Raw genomic sequence first — 24,292 nt, 5'->3', positions numbered from 1 at the left:
TGTATACTCTTTTATATATAAATAAATGTTTGTGGGGTGGAATTTGCACAACTTCACTACTGTTCTGTTAAAATGAGGTAAAAGCAAGCATTAAAATGCTGATAATAGGAGAACAAAAAGTCGACTTTGTTCTTTCTGTCCAGGTGCTTCACATAAAGTCTTTCTTCTCCTTCTCTTTAATTTCCCAGTTAGTTAAGAGAGGTGTTTCTAAAGCCTCTGTATGCTGCATGTTTCCCAGTTACTTGCATGCTCAGGCTTTCCACCTTGGAAGACTAGGTAAAGCCTCAAAGTGTATGTTAATTAAAAAAAAAGGGAAAAAAAAAATCAAAATCTAAACACACAACCCACCCACTCCCCAAACAAATTTAAAAACCCAAACCACCCTGTACAGAACAGCTGATATTTCTTATTTTAGCCCAGTTGAAGACACTGTAGGAAATTGTGTGGCACAGACCAGACTTCTAGATAGGTAACAATCTTTTGTGCCATCCTGAAATCAACCTCCTTCATGGTTTTCTTCATGTGTCTGAGGAGTGAATGCTGTTATTGCATCCTCAGCAGATATGCTGGTTGTGAAGTTCCTCATTCCTGGGAGAAAATCCCAGTGCTTACACTGAGTGCACATGGGGAGGGCAGGGCCCTGTGAGTGTGCTCTGCCTGCCAGGCTGCTCCATCAGCCTGCACTGCACGAGGGTGGCATGGCTTCACATGCAAGCTTTTCTCTTCCTTTTCCACCCTGATGAAGGAGTTTCATCAGGTGGGTGAAGAAATTCCTGGAAAGCAGGCACTTGAGAAAATGCCTGAGACACATCAGTTGTTCTACTCTTGTGGAAGGCTGGATAAATTGATGTGACCTGATGGGAAAAGTGAACTTCAGTCGCGTCCCAAAGTTTTGCCATAGCCTGTGAACAGCAGGTAATTTCATCAAGGACAGTGCTAATTTCTTCATGGCTTTTCCTTTACCCTGGCAAATTTGTTTTTTCAAGTACATTGGTTTGCCAACACAAATGAAAGCTTTACTCCGCACACCCTTTTAAAATCTTTGTTATTCTAAATGTAAACTTATGTGCTTTCTATATCTTCTGTCAGTTGTGTGTCTATCTGTTTTTTTACACAGAATTTATATTCCTTTACAATAGGCTCTATTCTGCTACATTCAGTTTTCAGAGGTTTATTATATGCTTTTCAGCAGCATTTGTTTTATCAGCACTTCCTGCAGCATTTGTTACACATGACGACAGCAGCGATTTGATTCCATTTAGAAGAATACGTATTATGTATGGAAAAGCAGTAATTGCTTACCTATTTGCCAAATACATTCTACTGTGAAAAATAACTAGTGTTGCACTATGCAGTACCAAGCAGTGTTATTTCTTGTTTACATTTTCTACAGTTGATAGTTCCAGAAAAGAAACAATGAAAATTGTTTATTGCCCACTTCATAATTAAACTTCCATTTGTATGGATTTGGAAGTCTACTCTTGAGTAAATGCAGCATCCATGTGTAGACTGATGTTTTAGCCTTAATTTTTGCTTTTCATATACCTAATGAAATACTGGTACAATTTCATGGTTGTCAGAAAAAGCAAAGTTTAACTGTGGCGTGAGTTCTTGAAGTATTTGTGGGAACCCATTAGAAATGAGGTCCGCAAGATGCCCTGCAGAGAGCTAAGTCAGGTGGTTTGTATTCACTACCCTTATGCACAAGGAGGAATAACTTGTAGCATTCTGCGTGGCTTCTAGTGAGTGTTAGCGGTTAACAGTGCTTAAACTGTTAATCCTCCTCTGCCTGTGCCTTGGAAGACTGTCCATGTCCTACTGTAAGGGGAACCTGACTGTGAGCCTCCCTGGTAGTGGAGGTAATCATCGTTGGGCAGGGCTCTAAGTACACCACGTGAGTTTCGTCCATGTTCTGTGACTTCTAAAAAACTTCATTTTTTGTCATGAAGATTAGGCAGCAGTAAGGCTTTGCTTTCTGAGCTCTTTGCTCAGGCAGTGCCCAGTTCTTTTTGTGCTATTCGGACAAGGGGTCCTGCTGTCTGTAGTGCAACCACTTGTGTGAGCCAAACAAATGAAGTCAGGATCAGCCAAATTAATGCTCTCTGTTATTTCAGTTATTTCAAGTCTCAGAGGTCATTTAATGACCTGATCTATATTTGAGGTAGCTCTATGGCACTTTTTTAAGCTTTAATTTGCAAATTGAAATAGTAACATAGTAACATAGAAACATGTTTCTCATGACCTGCCAATAGCTACAGAAGTACAGCAATATTTGCACCTTTTGGTTTGCATGAGGTTTTTCTGTGATGCTTAGGAATTAAGCATAATTTTTGCGGACAGTTGGGGACCATGTGCTTGCTTTGTCACTGCATTTTTGGTTTTTCATATCTGATCTTAAAATTATTTAAAACCTCTAATTACTCCCAGAGGTTCAAAGACCGGTATAACTCCTGTGTTACAGCTTAAAGGAATATGTCCAGCAGTTCGTAGTTGGAATTCAGATGTGCTGTGACCTACAGGGGAAGTTTCTCATTGAAAATGCAGCAGTTATGAGTTGAAATGGAGTAACTGTTCAGTAGTGTGTTCAGATGAAATTGAAGAGAACCTGTGAGCTGTACACTGGTATTTGATGGAAGTGGAGAAGAAGCAGTCCTTGTTCCTTGGTGGCCAGCAGATCCGGTGCTGCTGCTGAGGGCAGGACTTCTTCTCATCTCCTTGCCGCAAGGCAAAGGAGCTGCAAGGGAGTGTTACAGTGCTGCATATTTTACACTCCTCTCATTGTGGTAATGGTTTAGAGTGAAGTGTATCAGCTGTGATGGTAATGGTGGCAAACCCCAAAATTAAATACTGTGTGAAAGTGAAACTGTGTATCATTTTCATTAGTTTTAGTATACTCATGCAGAATTTGTGGGATTAATTTTGAAAGCCTAATCCAGATGGAAAAGGTTAAACTCAATGCTGAATGAATTTGGTTCCAATTCATTTGTTGCCCTTGCTCATTCTTTTTCTCAAAAGAATTAGAGATTAAGCAGAGAGTTGTGCATACCATCCTTGTTTTCTGCCATCATTTAGCTACATGTTAAAGACGACCTCTCAGTTATCTGCTGCAGTAAGTAAACAAATAGATCTATTGCCATGCCAGCTCTTGAGTCCTGTGGCCTGAGTATTCATGCAAGCACTTATGTTCATTTTTTCTTTTTCCTCAGGATTTATCTGGATCCATTGACGACTTGCCGACTGGAACTGAAGCAACCCTCAGCTCAGCCGTTAGCGCATCAGGCTCTACGAGCAGCCAAGGGGAGCAGAGCAACCCTGCACAGTCTCCGTTTTCCCCTCATGCTTCTCCACATCTCTCTGGCATCCCTGGGGGCCCATCACCTTCCCCTGTAGGCTCACCTGTTGGAAGCAACCAGTCAAGATCTGGTCCCATTTCTCCAGCGAGTATTCCAGGTGAGTTTGTTCTAACAAACAAAACTAGACCAATTGGTAGGTTTCTTAAATATGTAAATAAATACTCCCGTATTCCAAACTAATTTATTTTCTGAGAATCCTGCATTTTCATGGGCTTTTTCTGAAAAAATGCATATGTAGAGCAGGAGTAAATTCATTCTAAACTTCAGCTGCCGAGCCCTCAGAATGCTCAAAATGCTGAACTTGGCTCCGCATCGGTGTTTGATAAATATCTTTATCACTAACCAATGCAAATACTTAATTGTAGTTTTTGTATTTGGTTTGTGTGTCATTTGTCACATACTTCTCTCAATTATTTACAGTCTTTTTTTTATTCTAACTGTGTATTTTTGTTGGGTTTGGCTCTTGAGCTTGAATGGTGGTTACAGTCTTGCAGGATGAGGCAGGGATTTTCCAACACAGTATTGTGGCAATGTAATTTTGGACATGGATACAGAATATGAGATGTTTCTTAATATTTTCAAAGATTAACAAGTTACTAGGGATTCAGCCCCACCAGTAGCAATTGGAATATCAGTGGAAGGTCTGCCACTCGCTCTCTTGTGCAGTTTAGAGTATGACACACTGTCATGTATATTCAGAAATTTGTGGAAATCTGTTAAGATAGCCAGAAGAAAAAAATGGCATACATTAATTTCAGTTCTTACCTTACCTTATCCCTACCCATCTGGCATGTTACTTACTCCCTGGGGTCAGGCAGCAGTTTGTATTTAGTATTTCAGGTGATTTTATTCTCTTTCTGATGCTCAAGTTTTTTTATTATCTTCTGACATTTTGAATACTAGGGGAATACCTAAGAGTAGGAGAGTGCTGACATTACCCTAGGGATAACATCAGTTGCTGACAAAATCACAAAATAATAAATATGGAGCTCAGTTAAAAAAAACAAAAGCAGAGGTGCCTTTTTGTTAGGTGATTTGAATGTTGCTGTAAACCAAATGCTGGTTAAAATTCAGAGGGTAGCGTGTGTTTCGGTATTTGATACAAAGGTATCTGTGTAAAATGTTCCTGCCTGTTTGTCTGCAGAGGTTAAGCTAGATAAGCAGAGGGAAGTAATTGTGAGGACACAGTACTTGCATTGTATGGTAGCTTTGTATGTCCAAGGCAGTTTCCCAGTATTTGGTGTAGAAATCCATCTCTGTTGTTGAGTGAAGCTAGATAGTCCACCTGGCCGGAGAGGTAACATTTTGCCACTGTCAGTTTGAGGCAAGTAAGTGGATTGGCATTTTAGCAGCCTGATTGCTGAATAGGGAAAAAATGTTGTGACACTGAAAATAGCTTTATTGTAGCCATGATATGTAAGGATGAGCATAAGTGTGTAGGGGGAGTGTAATAACTTTTATGAAACCATCTGATCCCCATGGGGTAAAAATAGAAGGGATATGGGCTCAGAGGTCAGGGTCAGAGTCACTTCATTGCTTCAGATGAGCCCCAAAAGCTCGTTTTTATAACTCACCTCGTGAAAAGCATTGTCTCTACATACAAACTGTGCCACCATTTTGCACAGTGGTTTTCTGGTCTGCTGCAGTAACACAAAAGCAATTCTTTCTCAGGAAGGATTTTTATGAATGGTGCTAAATCAAAACCGCCCTCCACTGTTTCCCTGTCATAGACAAGATTCTGGTCTCTGTGGCGCTTGCTAAAGGTGAACTCCCAGGCTTGAGCTAAGGCAGCGGTCTCCAGAGGGCAACCGGGCAGCTGCGGTAGCATTCGCTGCTGCTGCTGCTTCTTTCTCGAGCTACAAAAAGCAGGAGCAAGGCTGCTATTTAAAGCCCTGGGATAGAGGGATGCTGCAGGGTGCTGGGGCTTTCAAGCCATATGAATTAGACTGTGCTTTCACCTGAGTGTGTGAACACCACTGTGCTTCATTACAAGGACTTTGGTAGCTTTTATCATCAGCTGCATTCATGAGACCCTAAGAAAAAGTAACACAGAGCTTGTTTGCATTTCTGTGGCTGTTTGCAGCAGTCATGTTGTAGACGTTTTTAAACATAGATTGTGTAGTACAGCACCTTGCCTTTAATAATTTTGTTCTCTGCTATTTTCTTCTGCGTTCTAACCCTACCCTTGTTTGTTCTGACCTCATTCCTCTCCTATTACCTCCTGCGATGTTGTGCCACAGTTTCTCAATGTGACATAGATTGGCTCTTTCAATCATTCTCTCTCCAGCAAGTCATTGTAAAATGAGCAGCTGTTGTGTTGCTGATAGCTATGGCTAGGGAAAGCCAAAATGTTGCAGGGGGTTCTTGGTGGGAATACCATTAAAATAAAGGTGTTGCTTTCCCAGGGTTTACTGGAGGAGAAGCATCCTTTTCCCAATGGCTCCTTCCTTGCAACAAAATTGAAAACTAATTTAACAGCAGAAGGGCAGACAAACAAACAGCCCCCTGTTAAACCTCCCAAATGTCTGATTCTCTTCCACTGCGTGTTTAAGCTGTGTCCGCACCCTCCGTAAGCCTGCCACCCCGCACTGCTTTCTGCTGCACGCCACAAATTTCACAGAACAGCCTGGCACAGGCAGCGCTGACATTGGCACGTCCCTAGCTCAGTGGGCATTTCCTTCCTGTGCTCTCTGAAATACTGGATGGATATTTTGTGTGGTAAGTGGCACATGCATATACAGCCTTTGTTTCCATTCGCATTACCAGAATAGACCAGGGAGATTAACTCCTAAGAGCAGAAAAAGCAACTTGGCTGGATTTTGTTCAGAAAGGTAGTTTTCTCTCAAAATCAGAAGACTTCTTGTTCAAATGTATATTCATTACAGGGCTGAAATCCTCCTCTTCTGTGATTTCAACTACTTCAAAATGACATTATGATTTCCTATTAAGTAGATAATTATTCTGTTTTGCTAGAAATCCTGATCTCTTTATTTTGCAGCCATCTTTATAATTAGGGTACATATTCTTCCAAAGAATGAGATGTGATGCCCTGCACTGCTTTGGGTCTTGAACTGTGCCTGATTCAACCTAAACCATTAGTGGAAGCTGACACAGCACATATCAAAATGCACTGCTGTTGCCAGAAGATTTAGTGGCTGTTAATTTCACTTTTCTCTTTTTTTTTTTTTTTTCTTTTTTTTTTTTTTCTTTTTTTTTTTTTTTCCCTTTCCTGTTCTAACAATTCCAGTTTACTAACAAAGCAAAAATGTAAATAAGCTAAGCTCCCCTTTCTCCCCCCATCTCCAATTTTGATCTCACTGGCCAAAGGCTTTTGTCAGCTCTTTCTCCCTTGCGGTGTAAGCAGCAAAAATTTTTTAATATTAAGAGTTCTGTGAAAGATTGCTGATAGGCCAGGAATCCCTTAACCCATGATGGAAAAGCAGATTTTGTACAAGTTAATTGATTCTATTATTTTTAAAACCCTACAGCAGTTTTTATCTATATAGAAAAGAAGGGTATGCTATGCTAATAAAGAGTAGCAAATGCTGCCTTTAGAAATATGTAATTTTTTTTTTACATGGATCAGTATTTTGACTTCCATTTGCATAAATCAGTATTTTGACTTGTGCTTTTAAGACATTCCATGTACTTTCTGAAGAAAAAAGTTTATTTTCACTCTGTTAAGCATAAACTACATTGTTGTTTTGATTACAATTGCTTTCTTCTTTCACTGAGGAGCTTGGATACAGATGAAGTTACAAATTTCAGAAAGAGAACTATTTGTGGATACTCTGGCTTAGGAGTGTTATGGCCAGTCTTCTTAATTTATGGTAACCAGTCAGTATCCTCCCCTGATTAAAAATACCCCAAATTTTAATTGTGATAATTATGTGAATCAATGGATGTAATCCATTCAGCGTTAAACTCTACTCTCTGCAAACCTGGAGGTCTTCCACACCTGTATTGATCAGCTAGCTGGCTTAAATTCCAGAATCCATCAGAATTACAGCATTACAGCCAGCACTGTAAAAAAAAGGAGCAAGAGGGAAATGAGATACCCAGCTGGAACTGTAACAGGAAATTTTGTCTTGGTGTGCATTTCAGTCAATGTGTATATGACTAAAATGCTGTGAGAAGGAAAACATAATCCAAAGGGACATTGAACTGCAAGAGTCTGAATAGGAAGGTTGCTTTCTTTCATGCCTTATAAAAGAGAAGCCTTCCAGTTGAACCAGTTTTCAGAAGATACTACAGTAAAACATAGTTTTACTGTAGATCTTGTTTTAAAAAAGAATTTGGAAAAATCTTTTCCTTTGGATTGAGCTCTTCTACGTACTTACCTTGTGAACCACCATTATTTGTACGTTATATGGCATGGACCTCTTTTAAACGTTATTTGAGGGAGAGAAGACTACTATATGAAAGTGATGAACACGGTTTAATGTCTTTGTGGGTGACACGGACAGCGGGATCGAGTGCACGCCCAGCAGGTTTGCCAGTGACACAAAGCTGAGTAGTTGACACACAGAGGGAAGGGATGGCATCCGTAGGGACCTGGGCAGGCTCATGAAGTTCAGCAAGGCCAAGTGCAAGGTCTGGCACCTGGGCCAGGGCAATCCCAACAGATACAGACTGGGCAGAGAATGGACTGAGAGCAGCCCTGAGGAGAAGGACTTGGGGGTGTTGGCGGAGGAGAAACTCAGCAAGACCCAGTGATGCATATTTGCCGCCCAGAGAGCCAACCTTTTGCATCAAAACCGGTATGGCCACCAGTATGAGGGAGGAGATTCTACCCCTCTGATCTGCTCTGGTGAGATTCTACCTGAAGTTCTGTATCCAGCTCTGGGGTCCCCAACACAAGCAGAACCTAAGTTGGAGCGGGTCCAGGGAAGGGCCACAAAGGTGATAAGAGAGCTGGAGCACCTCTTCTAGAAGACAGCTTGAGAGAACTGAGGTTGTTCAGCTTGAAGAGGAGAAGGCTCTGGGGAGGCAGGCAACCTTCCAGCACTTACAGGTGGCTTGCAGAAAGGCTGGAGAGGAACTGTTTAAAAGGACATGAGTAATAGGCCAAGGGGAAATGGCTTTAAACTGGAAGGAGATTTATATTAGATATTGGGAAGAAGTTCTTCACTGTAAGAGTAGTGAGGCACTGGAACAGGTTACCCAGAGAATCTGTCAATGCCCCATCCCTAGAAGTGTTCCAGGCCAGATTGGATGAGGCTTTGAGCAACCTGGTCTAGTGGAAGGTGTCCCTGCCCACGACAGGGGGGAGGAGGGTTGGCACCAGATGAACTTTAAGATCCCTTCCAACCCAAACAAATATATGAATCTATGAATTTGTAATAATGTGCTTCTTGTTGAAGTTTTAAATACCCTCAAGTAAGTGCAAAACAAGAGGGGATTATATCCTTATAAAATGGATATGATCCCCCTGTCTAGAAAGATTATTTTAACACATCTATCAGTGTTTCTCCCTTGGCTTCTCCGGAGGCAAAAATCTTGCAACAGCTTGTTGCAAGGAAGATGCATGCTGTTCATTGGCATCCAGACCAGAAAAAAGCCAAAACACAAAATGCCATTGACGTAGCTATATTCTTAATCACTTCTAGTGCACAAAATATCTAATCAGCAGTTTTCCAAATCTAGAATGCTTACAAATTAAGTATGTGAATGTTTCACATAGTAGTAGTTTAAAACCCTTTCTTTCAAATGCTTTGAACAACATTTAGTGTTTCTGTCTTTTCAAGGGATGAAAAAATAAGCAAATTGTAAAGCGCTCTAGCTCAAGGCATTGCTTCTAGCACAGGGAGCATCTAGCCTGTAATACCTATTAGAATTCAGTCCAGGTCACAATTGATGAATAATCTGTTGTTTCAAGGCTTCATGAAATAACTAAATAGTCTCAATCAGGTTTCATGAGGAGAGCCTATGCTACAAAAGACACTGTAAAAACTCCTATCATACTTACCATGTTGCCAGAGATCAGGGAGTTGTCTTTCTCTGCAGAGGTGGTCTTTCCAGAACAGGTGCAGGAGATGAAAAGAGACAGAGACACGCTGTTCAAGTTCCTCCTGTTCGGTTTTCATGACAGAGGGTTTCATATTCCACCAGCATCAACCTGCTGGTTTTTATTGGCCCAAAGTTAAGCATCAGATAGAAAAACACAAAAAAATCAGATAGAAAAATCACAAAAAAAATCAGATATTAAATCACAAAAAAAGAGCATGCCCTGGTTAGTTATATTTTATGGGTACTTCCTGGGGTTTAATTTTAAGTGGTTTCACTTGCTTAGTATCTGATGTGTCAGTGTTTATATTTCACAGTCACACATTGCAGTTTTAGTGTTCAATTGCTGTCTTAAGCCAGTGCCAAACATTTCTTCCCTATGGACTGAGCACCCTGAGAGTTGTCCAGCACCCTCCCACAGATGGCCAGATCAGTGGTGTTCACATCCCCATAGCTGTGCCCTGCCCCATATCTGGTTTTTCCTCTTTGCTGATTGCTGCCAGGCTTGTTTCCACCATCCTGGCAATGGCTGAGCAGGCAGCATGGTGGGGCATCTGCTGCTGTGGACACTGTGGACACGTGTACACAGGCCACTTCTTGTAGCTCTGTGAGTCACACTGGTAGCACCCTGCTGGTACAAATCCATCTAGAGTATGAGGGCTGTTGAAATCCAATTAACATATTTGCATAATTATTCATGTGCTTTGCTTCATGTAAGAAAATTCAAATATACTTAACCACAGTGGCCAACATTTGACAGGTATATTTGTTGTTAGCTTTAGATGTATGTTTTAAGGCCATCCTTGGATAGTTATTGTTTACATTTGATCATTAACCTGTGCATTTCTTGATAATATTTTTTCTCAACCTGCTTATGTTTTTGTCAGATTTAAAGTGGTGTGTGTTTGGTTTTGTATGTTTGGGGGGTTTTATTCTGTCATTATTTGGCTGCACAAATGTAGATTGTCTCTCTTTCTTTGTGTTGGCAAATAGGGCATTAATTTGCGTTATATAATAAATGAAAATGATGTCTGTCACTCCCTTGTCCCTTGCAATACTAAGCAGTGATTGATGAGCAAACAGGAACAGTCTCTCACGTCTGCGTCAGTGTGTTTTTGTTGTTGTTGACAGATGGTTGTTATACCTAGATAAAATAAAGCATAAATGTCATAAGGTGTTTGGTTTCTGTCATGGGATAGGCTGCTGTAGTTTTCAGTTTTTCAGTGGACTATGTATCACTGCCATGAGAGATATTTAAAGTGGCCTTCATGCTTCATAGTTAGTGTCAGACTTGACTAGACAGATACGTGGTGTGTCCCTCCTTAGAAGAAGGAGTCTGAACAATTGCAAATATGGCTTGAATTAATTCTGTGCCACAAAAGAAGAACATTTTCACTATCTCCAGATAATAATTTTTTTAAAAATTAATGAAAAGCAAGATATCTTTTCTCCTCCTTAGAGACAAAATTCATGCAGCTTGGACTGTGACTTGAAAGATTTGAACAGCCCTTTGACAGCATCGCTCAGTAGGTGGATAGGGAAGTCAAATTGCGAAGTGGGTTTTTACAAAGCAAACACAAAAGAACAATTCACTCCGTCGGCAGGCTTTTCTGTTTGTTCCCCATCTTCAGATAACAGTGGACTCAAATTATTGTGATGTGTTGATTGATTACAGCCGTTAAGTTTCTTAGTAATCAGTTTCATCACTTATTCTCAATTCACGCTTGCACCTTTGATTTCTCTTCCACAACAGGGTGATGTGGGTTGTCGTTGACTAATGAAGAACAGAATTGGTTTCGGCGTGAGACAAACGGAATGCCGACACCAATCCCAAAATGCATTAATCTTTAATAATCCACATCTGCATGTTTATAAATGATATAACCAGGAGTTGCTAATGTTAATACTCCCCCTTCCAAACAGAGGCTGACATAGGAGTTGGTGTTCGCAAACTGCGTGAGAGGCACGTGGCCGTGCGTGGTGCGTGTGACCTTGTGGAGGGAGCTCGCCAGATGAAAGTTCTCGGTTGATTAAAAATACATGAAGAATTGCTTCGCTTCCGCACCGGTCTTTGGAGCTTATCGTTGTCGGGCAAGATGAAATATGGCATGATAGATCTTGTCTTCTAGGGAGATCAGACCCACCAAATGGTTTTTGGAAGCAGGTTTGCCTCAAGGTGCTTTTATCCTTTATGCATTCAACTTGCCCTTCTCTCCCTCATCGCTGAGAATTACTGAGACCAGGGCTGCATAATATGCAATATAACACAATAAGAAAAACTAGATTAGCTGAGGGTTTGTTCCTTTTGAGGGTAGTGAGAGCACATACATTTTGCTACTAAAGTGCTCTTTAATCGGAGACAGTGATCTAGTACGAGGAGTAGCGGGCAGGACTAGCTAAATAGCTCATTGCCACGTAGCGCTGCTCCTGTTTCCCTGCTTGCTAGACTTGAGAGAGCCGGGAGGAGCAGGGAGAATTCAAACTCCGTCATTGATGGTCTTCCAAGTTAATGCTGCCTGAGTCTGAGAAATTCTTAAACTTACCTGGATCAAGGGAAAAGAAATACGGATAAGAAACAGCAAGTTCACATCACGTTCACTCTTTCTTTTGTATCTTGCGTATTCTCACACTGCAGATACCTAATTGAAAATTGATCTGTGGTTTGGTTAAAGTTTGGCAATGTTAAAGTCAGGAGTTAAGGTTTTTATTAGGTGGAAAATTTTAGAAATGTACGTCTGCTACATCTGTTGTGCTTCTCAGGCTCTTGAATGTAGGTGACACGATGAGGAACAGCTTAAGAGAAAAAAATCTCCTCCTAGTTATAAATACAGTCTAGAGAATGAGCACTGATAATGAAAAATTCTTCCTTTTGGAACTTGGTTTAAATCCCTAAATAGAATTCGGAGGTTTTAAGTTTCAGACGTGTGGCAGGGTAAGTTTCATTTCTGGAAGGAAGAAATGAGCCAAATATAAGAAAGAAATACTGTCCTCTCCTTTGTTAGGAGCTTTTAGATATTTAGCAGTTGCATCAATTACGGTTTATATTCTGTTTAATTAACATTTTATAAAAAATTTGAGAATGTTTTTTCTCTAGCTGAAGTATATGCTTTTTGCATTACATGTAATTACTACAAACATGTAATGATCTGTCCTAAGTAATTACAGATTACTAAATCCATGCTACCCTTTACAATTTTCTACGTCAGTCCAAATGCAAGGAAAACTACCATTTTTATGGAAGGATTAAAAGGACAGAATGAAAAAACACAGTATGACTACAGGGTCTGGATCATTCCCTAAAGAGCATAGGCACTTTTTTCAAAAATATAAGAAAATACAATTTTCAAAATCTAAAAGCAATTCAGAGGCCCTGTAGAGGTGTGAGAGAAGGTGCTGGCAAGATGTGGCCGCAGCCTCTCCCATCCCCTCTCATCCCAATTCACGCCATCCCTTTGGAGGGATGCAGTGACAGAGTGCAAAACATGTGGAGGGGTGGTTAAACGAGACTTTAGAGGGGGAAAAAAAGAAATTAAGTCAGTGGCTGAGCTTTGAAGAGGTCTGTCTAGTGCAGAGCAGCGAGCGAACGGGGAAGAAAGGAGCAAGCACCTCATCTAATCTTTCTTCTGGGGACCCAGGTGGACAAATTGGCAACCCTGTTCACAGCCTCCCCCCCAACCCCCTTTGTAGCGTAAGAACTGCTAATCGGATCCATGCTGCTGCAACTGTGGTTAGTTATTAACAGAATAAAAGCAGATTTCTTCAAAAGAACGGGTTGGGGAAAACGGCTCTACAAAATTGCAAGGTTGTTAGAATCTTAAATGCACAGCAGTCGGTTTTTCCCTATTCTGAATTAGGCGATGAATACGGCCTTTCATCTGTCACTGTGCCCATTTCTTCAGAAGGCAGCCAAACATAAGGCTTCTCAAACAAAAAAAAAAAAAAAAAAATCGGTTGAAAGAGGAAAAATATTGGGGAACAGGAAGAATAGGAAAACGAGGAGAAATCAGGTTTTGTTTTTATTAATTTGGCCTGGTGAGAGAAATATGAGCTTGCCTGCTCTATTCAGTTCCTGCATGCCAGCCACTGTGAACCACCGTTTCTGAATGTGGGGATTAGAAAAGATTTAACTGGTTGCTATCCTGGGCTGCACTATTCTGGACAGGCCTCCAGCAGAAATATTCTTGGCTGGAAACTCTCCTGAGCCTAATGGAAATAATGCATTAAATGGATGCAGAGTTAGGCAGAGGTGAAAGCAGAAAGAATTTGATTCCCCCAAATGAAACTTCTCATAACTGTAAAGTGAAATTACAGGTCTGGGGTGGGTGTTACTGAGGATAGAAAAGCAGTGATTCCTAGATTTAGACTGACTTATGCCTTTGCGTATATGAGTAATTAAACGATGCATCCTTAATTTTGGGGAGCTCTACTGCCTTCCTGGTTTGCAGCAGAATTTTGGAATTTGTTGGAAAGGAGTAGTCCTCAGGCAGACAGGTGCTTGCTGTGACCTACTGGAAAGCCACTCATTATTTGGGTGAGTCGCATGCTTCTGAAGATTCCATTGACAGCTTGCTTTGGGCTTATTTCCAAAATCTCAGGAAAAAGTGCTTCACTTTGGTCCAAACACAGAGGTGACTTCTGGATGGGGCATGGATGAAACAGACCTGCTTGGCAGTGCCTGCTGCTGCTCTCCCTTCCCCTCCAGAGCAAAAAGAGTTTTGGCCTTGGAGGGCAATATATTTTCTTTCTGCCCCTTGCCACCAAGATTGTTGTCAGTTCCGGCAGTACTAACGATTATTTCACTTCATACTCCTACGTATTTGTTACAGTCTTCATACCTTACTCAGAGGTTACACAACCTGGGAATAAATCTTGGATGTCTAATTTGACAGACCCCAGTTTCAGCTACTTAATTCTTTTTTTTTTTTTTTTTTTAAGTCCATAATATAATGAACTATTCTGTAGTAAAGGTGACATTTGGATGGTGTTCCATAAGTAATACCTTAGGACTACACGCTGAGTAATGAGGATGAAACAAAATATTGAGTAGATACCTTATCCGGTCAGTGTCAGCTTTGCTTTGAATTAAATGTTATGCCATGTCAAACAAGTAGCTTCTGCTCATGAAATTAAGATATTTATGCTTTTGCATTTGTGCGGAGAAAAGTCAGAGCTAGGGTTCTCCAGGCCCCTTTGTTCAATGTTGCATTTTTAATGGAGCTTTGAGAGCATTTAGCACTTAAGTTACAGTGATTTCTTTGAAACTTGCCCACAACCCCGTTCTTGATTTGGTGAATGTGACATAGATAGGAAAAAGACAGTGAGCATGTAACTTTCAAGTGTTGGTAGTCTGAGAATTTTACACTTTCTTGAGAAGCGAAGTGAGGGTTTTTACTTCTTGTTGATTTTACATGGATTGTGATACTCGCTGACATTTGTTAGGGAATCTTGTGTCTTTGAAGCACGATACATTTGTTTTAAGATGTAATATGGAAAATCAGGCTAGGCCTGACAACAATTTTGATAATACTTTATGATGCAGAGCACCCATGAATCTGGCATAAGTTGATAAGCTTTTTGTTTAGAAGCTTGTACAGAAGCTTTGTGTTGCTGCAATGGAGCAAACCAGGCTCTTGTGAGCTCGCCTTCAGTGAGCTTCTCAGCTAGCCACCAAAAGCATTCCAAAGTGGGAAGGTTCTGGGTTTGGTCCCAAGTTCCTGGGTCAGGGCGGTGGAAATTGTCGTGGTAAGCAGGCTGCAGTGGATTGCCAGCATTGTAAGGGGTTATTAGCTGCAGTGTGGTGCTGAGCAGAGCCAGGAGACTTGGTCTGAGTATGTTTCACTCTGCATATCTGAAAGGGTCCTCATGTCTCAGTCCTTTTAAAACATCAGCACTCAGATTACTGCATAGATAAGAGGAAGGTTTTAATATTTTGCACGTCTTGATGCAGACAACCCTTGCTTTTTACTTGAATGAATAAGGGATTAAAAAATACTGTTGATACAACAGGAAGCTTGGCTACAATGCATAAATTAAGGAAGAAAATAATCTTTATTCTTAAGGGGTCATAGGCTTTATAAGATGGAAGAGATAACACAAAACACATGACCAGTTTCCCTTTATGCTATCCATAGAAAAATTTCTTTCCTTTGAGGTCATTTGCACCTCACTTCCAATTTCCTGAAAAGCTCATTTGAAACACTCCCATATAGAAGCCTACTTACGTTCTTTCATTTCTGATGCAGGGATCCAAGACCAGGAATGTCTTTTCTGGTCTGTGAGCCTTTATTGTAACGTTGACTATGTGATGATTATCCCATTATTTTATCAGAATCCATCTTAATCACTAGATTTTCGGGACCTCATTATTCCCAAAACAAAGTTGTTTCAAGTTCCAGTAATGGCTTGATTATCCTCCTAAACATCATCATGCTCTTTTTCCTCCCTGATATTTAGCCTCAAATAAATTTTTAGAAAGAAGTCACAAAATTTCAGCTCTAGTTTTTGTCACACTAAGTAATACTCACACTTCGAGCTTCCTGTCATTTCATGCTGGTAGCTGGTTTCCATTCCAGTTTGCATTAGGCTTTCTGGGTTTGTCTCTATGAAGGCTCACACACTGGCAGTGATGTTGTGTTATCTTACCTCTACTGTAAACAATCTTTCTAATTTATCCTAGTGATAAATTTGTTTCTTCGGGTGCTGCATGACATGGTTAGTTATAACTGTTTGTAGTCTACAACCATTGTAGGTCAACAGATATGGTCAGATTTTTCCTTCTTCTTCTCCTCCCATGTCTACCTGATAAGCTACAGCTCTTCACTTATAAAAGGCCTGGTTCTGATCCAGGTATATAAATGTTTGTATTTTTGATGCTTCAAGCCAGAAGGTAATCCCAAGGGTTTCTTAGGTAATATTTTGATCATCTTTTCTATTGATTAATATTCCCTACTTTGTGATCGATCAATGCCATTAATCCAGTCGTAGCTCTCAATTCCTAAATTAGATTGGGAATTGTCCCAAAGACAGCCCACAAGATCTGTAACTTCTGCCTGTCCTTCAGCCTAGTGTTCTGTTTTCAACACAGGCTGTGATCAGTCCCCTGCCCTCCAGTTCCTCCTGCATCTTGAAATTCCTTTGCTTATATCCCTCCTTCCCCCCTTAACTGGTTATTTTCCAGAGAAAACCTGTTATCACCAAAGTGTTTTCTTGACTCAGTTTTTCAGGCATAATTCTGTGAGGTGTTGTCCAGCTGGTACAGTGTGTCACAGCCGAGCATCCTCCGGAATCATTACAGTGATGGGGGCAGAGAGCCCACAGCATGTTTCAAAATGTTGCTGATGTGGACTGTAAGGATCCCTCCTCAGCAGAATATCAAAGTTTTGCTCCTGCTTGATATTTTGGCCCTAAGGAATTTACTTTTTACATTTCAACTGCATGGCTGTAGCCATAATGCAGTTGCTATTTAGTACTTTTCTCAGTCCGTCTATGCCAAACGTATGCAGTCTCTCCTAACTCCATTTGAAGTGAAGATTTTCAAAGTGAAAAAAATTAAAAGCATTTGACATAATTTAAAAAGACAAAAAACCCACTTACAAATACAGTATCATGCATTTTTAAATTCCCTTACCTCTTCAGCTGACTTTTTTTTTAAATTCTAAATAGCAGATACTATATTAGGTAGACTGCTGGTTTCAGTAGTTTTAACAAATAATTTTACTAGATAGCTATATAAAATTGAATAGCATTTTGCTCCTCTGTTAAATATAGGGGAAAGAACTAGCGTGGCAGCTTCTACCCTTTTAACATGCATTATTGCATTTTCTGTGGTTTTGCATAATAGTAGCATTGTGAAACATCTGTAGTATTCACTTTGCATACATTTTGGCAGGTGGAGTAGCTCACCAACGTGGCAACAATGGTACACAAAACATGGGGAGAAGTCATCTCTGTTTAAACTTCCCTCAGTGTACACTGGGTCAAAGGAGACAGTAGTCTGTCAGTGGAAAAAAAAAAAAAAAAAAGTAGAAATTTTTTTTCTCTCTTAAATAGCTGTAAAAGTTATGTTAAAAACTAAAAAAGATTGTTTTCTTTTGTAGAAGTTTTCCTTCCCTAATAAAATAGAAAAGTCTGATCATGTATTATTTAAAGCGTCTTCCAAGAAACACAACTGCAGTACTGGTTGAAAGAGAAAAGGATTACTATCATTTAAAGGAAAGAAATGGAAAATCTTTAAGGTCATTTCTTTTCATGACAAAGAAACTTAAAAAGCATGGCAGACAGGATCTTCAAAGGTTTTAAAGGCCTGTCATCAGCCCTCAATCAATAGGAGTTAGATACCCAAATTAAGAGTTCAGTTAAAGTCTTCAAAGCTATTTGGGTGCTTAACCTCCTTTTACCTTTCACATCACTTCTAAGAACAAAATGGCAGCTCAATTGAAAATATTTTGATGCTGTACCTTCATGTCCAACACCTGGATAATCTGTAGCACCCACTGATAATCAGTGTTCTAGATACTTCTCTTGAAAGTTTGTTACTTGTTGGAGTATGTGCCGAGTTGGTGATGTTTATGAAATCGTTTTTCTTTTTGAAACAAAACTTTTGCTTTACAATTTATTTAATAAGGAAAAAAATCAGAAGTATACTGAAAAAATAGCATTAATGTTTGCAGAGACTGATAATTCCAGTGAATCTGCAAAACTTCAGAGTCTGTATTGACTGAGGACGTGGATGAAATGGATTTCCTTATAAAAGTTGTACACGTACTGTTCTACACCTTGACTTTACTGATCTGTGATTGAACATTTGCTTGTGCAGGATAAGGCTCCAGCCAGGTGTCTGATGTTACTATCAATGTAAAAAAGACCAGACACTGTCTCTAATACGTAAAATATATTGCCTATCATAGATATTCTCTGCACTGTAGCTTGTTTCAAACTTGCCAAGCATCCACCTAAGGGAGGATCCTGCTGAGAGCTGTGCAGTGAAGTCAGAACCACCCCTGCTTTTTTCTTTCTTTTTTTTTTTTTTAAGTGTTTGTAGCAATCTTAGATGGCTCCCATCTACTTGAAGTGCTCTCTGATAGCGGTGCCTGGGGCATACACAGTGGAAGTGGCAGTGCCCTGTGTTAACATGGAAATGCTGTTTGTTTACAGTCTTGAGTCACTGAATCCTTCCTGTCAAGCCAAAAGCTTTCATTATAATGCAGGCACTTACCATCTCCACAGCCTGCTCTTGAGTGACATCAAAACATAAGCTGGAATTTGTCATTATTATTGTCATATGCCTCAGAGTTGGGGAATGGGCCGTGGAACCCAAAGCCCTGGGCGCTGAGTGGCATGTTTGGTCTTTTGGAGGAGCAATTCTGCCTCTGGTCCGGCATTTGCATCTCTGAGACGGTTGTCACAGCTGCTCCCGGTAATGTTGACTGTCATGTTTTTAGTGCAAAAGCACCTCATCTGAATAGCCAGGCAGCGGTTACACTCCGCATTTCACAGATTTTCTCTTTGTTCTGTATCAGTCTGGCCTTTCTTCAGAGTTGGTGCTGAGAGCCGGCGGCCTTGGGGCGGGAAGTGGATGGGGCAGAGCAGACACTTTGGCTTTCCCGCATTTATGGCCAGCTCAGGGCCCTTGCTTGCTCTAAAGGACAGCCCCTGCTGCCCGCTGTCAGCCCAGCTCCCGGTGCCAGCACCGTCCGCAGGATTCTTGCTCCTGCCGCTGCACAGGGGCAGCTGCTGAGCGGGAGGAAATGAGTCTCAGCAGGCACAAATCTATTGCCTGTGTTTTTATTCTTTCCATTTCTTTCAAATGGAAAACAATCTGAACAGTTTCTGAGCGTGAGGGATATAATTCTGTCTGCTGCAGTTTATATCGTGCTCATCACAAGTGTCTAACTGCTTAAAGTATGTATTTGCTGCCTAACCTGAGGTGCTATTCAAGCCTCTTGAGCTGTCACAAGCAGGCACGTCTAAGACCTAGAGCAAAGAGGAGTCCTAGGGGATGTCCAGGTCTCATTCTTCCTCCTGCTCGGGCTGGGGCAGGTTGACTCTTAAGCTCCAGCCCCCTGGGGCATTGGGAGGGTGGTAAGATGGACCTCTCCTTGACAGATGTTGAATGGTGACCCAGAGGAGTGACTCGCATCAGTGCAATAAGCATCTGCCTTATTATCCATTAACACTGAAAGGGAACATTTTGTGTTCTGTGCCTCACTGACAGCACTGGGAGTGCTTTGCTCGTTTGGGTGGGTAGACAGCATTGGATGTCTTTTGAACAAGGTCATAAAAACGGATGTGTCTGTTCTGGCTAGTTATTTTAATAAATAAGTTCCCTTTGCTTTTATTTGAATAATAAGTTACCCCATTTCTGTCTGATCTCTTTCAAACGTTCACTTTCACCAAGTGTGCTTACACGTTATTCTTTATTCCCATATTCTACATGGACATTCAAACAATATTAAAACCACTGAAATACTTTTTAAACTGTTGTTGTTAGTCATTTTTGTATTGACCGAATTTTTCATTGGTAATATTGTTGGCAGCAGTCCACGTCTGCCTGGCTGGAGGCCAGTTTAAGCTAGGCAGGATGAGCCCTATTGTTCAGCAGACTTGGATTTTGTTAAACTCCCTAACAGAAATATGTGTCAGGAGATTTGCAGCTATAAATTGGATCATGTTGGTGAGGTTGGGAACTCGCTCAGTGCGAAATTGAACATTTCACCATGCCTGTTGCTAAATGTGTTTGTGCATGTTTCCTCCATGGATTTCAAAAAATAAAAGGAAAAAAAAAAATAGAAAGAAGTATGAAAAAGCTAGACCTGTTGAGCTCTGTCTTTACCTTATCCAGCTGGTACTTTCTTTGATGTGGAGTGGTTGAAAAATGCAGCAAAGCTTGGTTTTGTGCACTGAAATGCTAAAAGCAAGTGTGTTTTCCCTTTTCTCTCTGTGTGTTACAGGCAGTCAGATGCCACCGCAGCCTCCTGGCAGCCAGTCAGAATCCAGCTCCCACCCTGCCTTGAGCCAGTCACCAATGCCACAGGACCGAGGTTTGTTAGGTGTTGGGGACTTTGCAGTTGGTGCCAAATGCAGCCTTCATTTTAAGTTGTACATTAGCAGTGTGAAATTTCCTGGTACTTCTTTTCTTTTCCCAGGGAAAATAATGACAGTCTTCATTGTAAAAGGCTTGGGGGGTTTCCATCTCTGGGGAAAGAGCAACTGAATTGCAGGTTTTACCAAACTATAATTGAAAACAAGGTTTTCTCAAAATACAGTGAATGCCCAGGGTATAAAGGCAGTTTCTGTAAATACTTGAGTCATGTCCTGGAGAATACAGCTCTTCATTGTCTGTCTTGGAATTAAGATTTAGAGAAAGAGTGCTAACTAGGAGCAGTTTTGCTACTGTTGTTAAAATTGTCATCTTGAATACCTTTGCATGGACACAGTAGTCCCCTAGCCAGTTCCCAGATAAAAATACCTTTAAATATAAAGGGAAGTCAAATGTTTAGGTCAAATGGTTCAAACATTTGGAAATCTTGCAATGGAAAACCATGCAGGCAAGAGCGGTATTCTAAAAAGCTGCTCCATACCACGTGCTCACAAAAATAAGCAGAGCATTTTTAAGTTACAGCTACCTTTTATAACAAAAACTTCAAGCCCTTTTTCCTTTCACCTCCTTTCTCCCTAGCTGATGGCAGATAGTTGTCACAGCTTTGTTGTGTGGCCGTACGTGCGATCAACTGCTGTAAACTGGGCATCCTGTCCGTGCAGTGGTTAACGTGTGCCAGTGACAGGCTTGCAAAACAGACACATGATAACTGTGATAAACATGGTGTTATTTATGAAATGCCCCTCCTAAAATGTCTTGCTTCCAGAAATATCCTAAGTAGCACCATATGGGGATACCATAAATACTAGAAGTTTTCTCACAGTGAAACAAGTTGAACTCACAGAATGACAAATTTCTGGGATAGCATCCAGGAGGAGCTAAGAGAACTCAAAAAGAAGAGCAGGGAGTCTTAATTTTTGCTGTTTTTCTGGGTTGAATATCTCCTCCTCCAGGAATGCTGATTAATGAGAACATGAAATACAGAATTCCATGCTCATTTGTTGTTTCCTTTTCAGTCTTTACTTTATACTCAGTTTTTAGTGCAGGGATTTATTTTCCCATTAAAAAACATTCAGAATAACATACGTGTTTAGTGAAAAAAAGAATGGCCTCAGTACCCAATACAAATACATGATGCTTTGTGGGATGGAAATGTCACAAGGAAGCGGGAATGGATCAGATGGAGGCTTTGAAGACCCAAACGTCTCAGAAAGATGTGTGCATTTCCTGGCACAACTGGGTCTTGGCATAAAATATTATAGTGCCCAATAATAATTATTTCTGCACAATAATAATTATTTCTGCATAATTATTTCTGTTCCTCACCTGGCTTTGGAGGGCAAGTTACGCAGGTCTGACAGTGCTGGAAAGGTTGAACCTGTCTGTTCTGCTATAGAACAAAACAGGGGTTCAGTGTATATGGTCAGGAGAGGCAGACAGATTTTGAGAAGTAAAACAGAAGACAGCTGCCATAATTGGGAAGTCAAACAAGTAAGTAACAGAGAAGTAAAATTTACAGATTGATTTAGTTTGCTTTTCCCTCTACAGTGAGAATTGTAGGTGTGTTCTTAGAGAAAATGTGTTTAGGAATGTTGCAGCTTTTGCACACTTCATATGCAAAATCTGATGTAATACGTGTGATCCTTGTGACCCAGCTTGTACAAGAAGTCCATTTGTTTCATGCAGGAGATTTAAAATTTGTGACTAGCTAGGTCATATTGATTTTGCAGAACATGTTCCCCAAAGCTTCTCTAAAGTCTGTGCTGTACACGCATAAACATGCGTGCATTCCCTTTTGTGCCCTGTCATTGATTAGAGACTCCTTTGAAATGGAAAACTTCACCTTTTAAAAAGGCTGTTACATTCGTTGATTCCTTTGCTTGCTTGAACTGGTTTCCACAGAACTTGAAGAAAGGAAGGAGGGGGAATGATGGGGACTCAAAGGGAAGGTGCTTGTCATTTACTGATAAAAACCTGAGCAGAAAATCGTTGCTGCTAAGGACACCTGATCCTTGGGCATCTGCTACAGTAATTTAAACTCTCGGCTTACTGATACACTTTCTCCAAAAAAAGAGAAAAAAAGTTAAAGGAAAATGAAAACAAAAACCCCAGAGACCCTCCATAGGATAAGGTAATGTTTGTTTTCACCCTTTCTCTAGCACTTCTTTGTTTAGAGAGAGAATTGGATGACCAAAAGACTACTAATCATTGCTTGAGCAGAATCCTCTGCTCTCAACACTTAAAAAAAATGTTATTTACCAGCTATCATGAAGATAGACCTATGGGTGGAGTCTGAGCTGTAGCACTTTTGGATGCTAAGCCACTACCTTGAACCATTAAGTTCGCAGTTAATTATTTCATTGTTTAAGTGTTTGATTATATTTTACCGTGCTTTCCATGGTTACTCAGCACCCTTCTGGGATTTTTACGTTTGCCTGCCTGAGACTGTACATACCCTGTCTCACAATGCAGCATGAAGCAATGACCACATTTTTACATGTACATTCTTTGTGTGAAAGTAGGGGAGTAGTAATGTAGTGCATGTATACAGAAATAGGAGTTTCTTGGGAGCTTGGATTTTTTTGTGCTCCCCAGCTTTCTTTTCATATAGCTTATTTCATACTTTTTGTAATGAGCATTAAAATGCTTACTTTTAATAAATAATTCTTAAGTTTGTCATATCCTGCTCAAGCTGTAGAATATTTGGACCTGCTCAGTGTAAATGTAGCCTGCTTTCTAGGCACTTCCGTTCTTGTCCCACAACCGGTAACTGTGGTAACTGGCCACTGTTGTTTGATGCCCAATCAGTGAAATGGCTTTAGTTCTACCAACATACATTGCCTACCTAAGAAACAAGAAATTGCATTTATTTTATGTACATAACCTGTTTCTTAGCTCACGTGACTTGGAAAGCAATGGGACTTGAAGTCAAGTCCCATACATCTTAGCTGTCGGAGCCGGACAGCTGTGGAGACAGACTGGTATCAGAAGGCTCTTGGAGAAGCAGAGTGTGTGTAACTGCTGCTGAATCCTTAACTGCTGCTGAATCCCAACAATTACCATTACTTGGAGTTACCGTAATGACAGTGTAGTCATAACTAATTGAGGTAGTCATCGAAAAACTTGCTCTGTTTTTGTGAAGAAGGAGGATGTGCGTGTTACTCTCGGTTTCTAATAGATCTACTCCAGACTCTCCTTTAAAAGTAGGGGTTTGATATTTTGTGTTTACTGAAACCGGAGCTCTTTATAAACTTTCTTTGCATCAGCCCCAGAGGCAGGGCAGCAGTAATACCTCAGCTGTCATAATCATTCAGCAAATACTTGAGGTACACAGGCACTTGAGTTCCCTGTGTTCAGCTGTATCTACTTATTTGTTCGGGTTTTGGAAGCTGTACTTTGAGGATGTCCTTAGTAGCCAGAACTGCTCAACAAGTTAGAAGCTATTTCTAGGGATCAAATAGAAGCCCAGCACATCCCAACTGACCCTCTAAATTAGTTTCCTGAAGCTGCAGCCTGAAAAAGAAGCCTTCATCCTGGCCATTAGCTTATACTCCCTTCTTTCTTTTGTAAACTAATGGAGATTTCTGTCTGCTTATATGAACACTCACCTGTGTTCCTGTGTTCACTGTTAGGAAAGTATTTGTCGTAATAATGTTGAAATAGGCACTTTTACCCCTGCAGGAATGAATGGTTCTTTACGTAATTCTCAAAAAGCTTAGAAAACTTACCTGCTTTTAAATAGTGTTTTCATGCTTATGCAGTTGGGTATGTAGATGTCAGGTTTCAGCCTTATATTAAAATAGTGAATTGGGAGCTCCTGAAAACCATTGAATTT

The 24,292-nt window shown here is 40.5% G+C and overlaps 1 protein-coding gene across 6 annotated transcripts in view; it reads left to right on the top strand.

Annotated features, from left to right (window-relative positions):
* ARID1B (AT-rich interaction domain 1B) overlaps positions 1-24,292 on the top strand; it is a 325,014-nt gene that overhangs the window by 222,877 nt on the left and 77,845 nt on the right. For all 6 annotated transcript variants that reach the window (XM_040058344.2, XM_040058343.2, XM_040058342.2 and 3 more), the window contains 2 exons: positions 3,207-3,450; positions 20,309-20,398. In XM_040058344.2, coding sequence (XP_039914278.1) covers positions 3,207-3,450; positions 20,309-20,398 — 334 coding nt within the window. The remainder of the gene's footprint in view (positions 1-3,206; positions 3,451-20,308; positions 20,399-24,292) is intronic.

This window comes from Hirundo rustica, chromosome 3, assembly GCF_015227805.2.
Source record: "Hirundo rustica isolate bHirRus1 chromosome 3, bHirRus1.pri.v3, whole genome shotgun sequence".
NCBI lineage: Eukaryota > Metazoa > Chordata > Aves > Passeriformes > Hirundinidae > Hirundo > Hirundo rustica.
The sequence above is the reverse complement of the archived record's forward strand: the minus strand, read 5'-3'. Positions and strand labels throughout refer to the sequence as shown.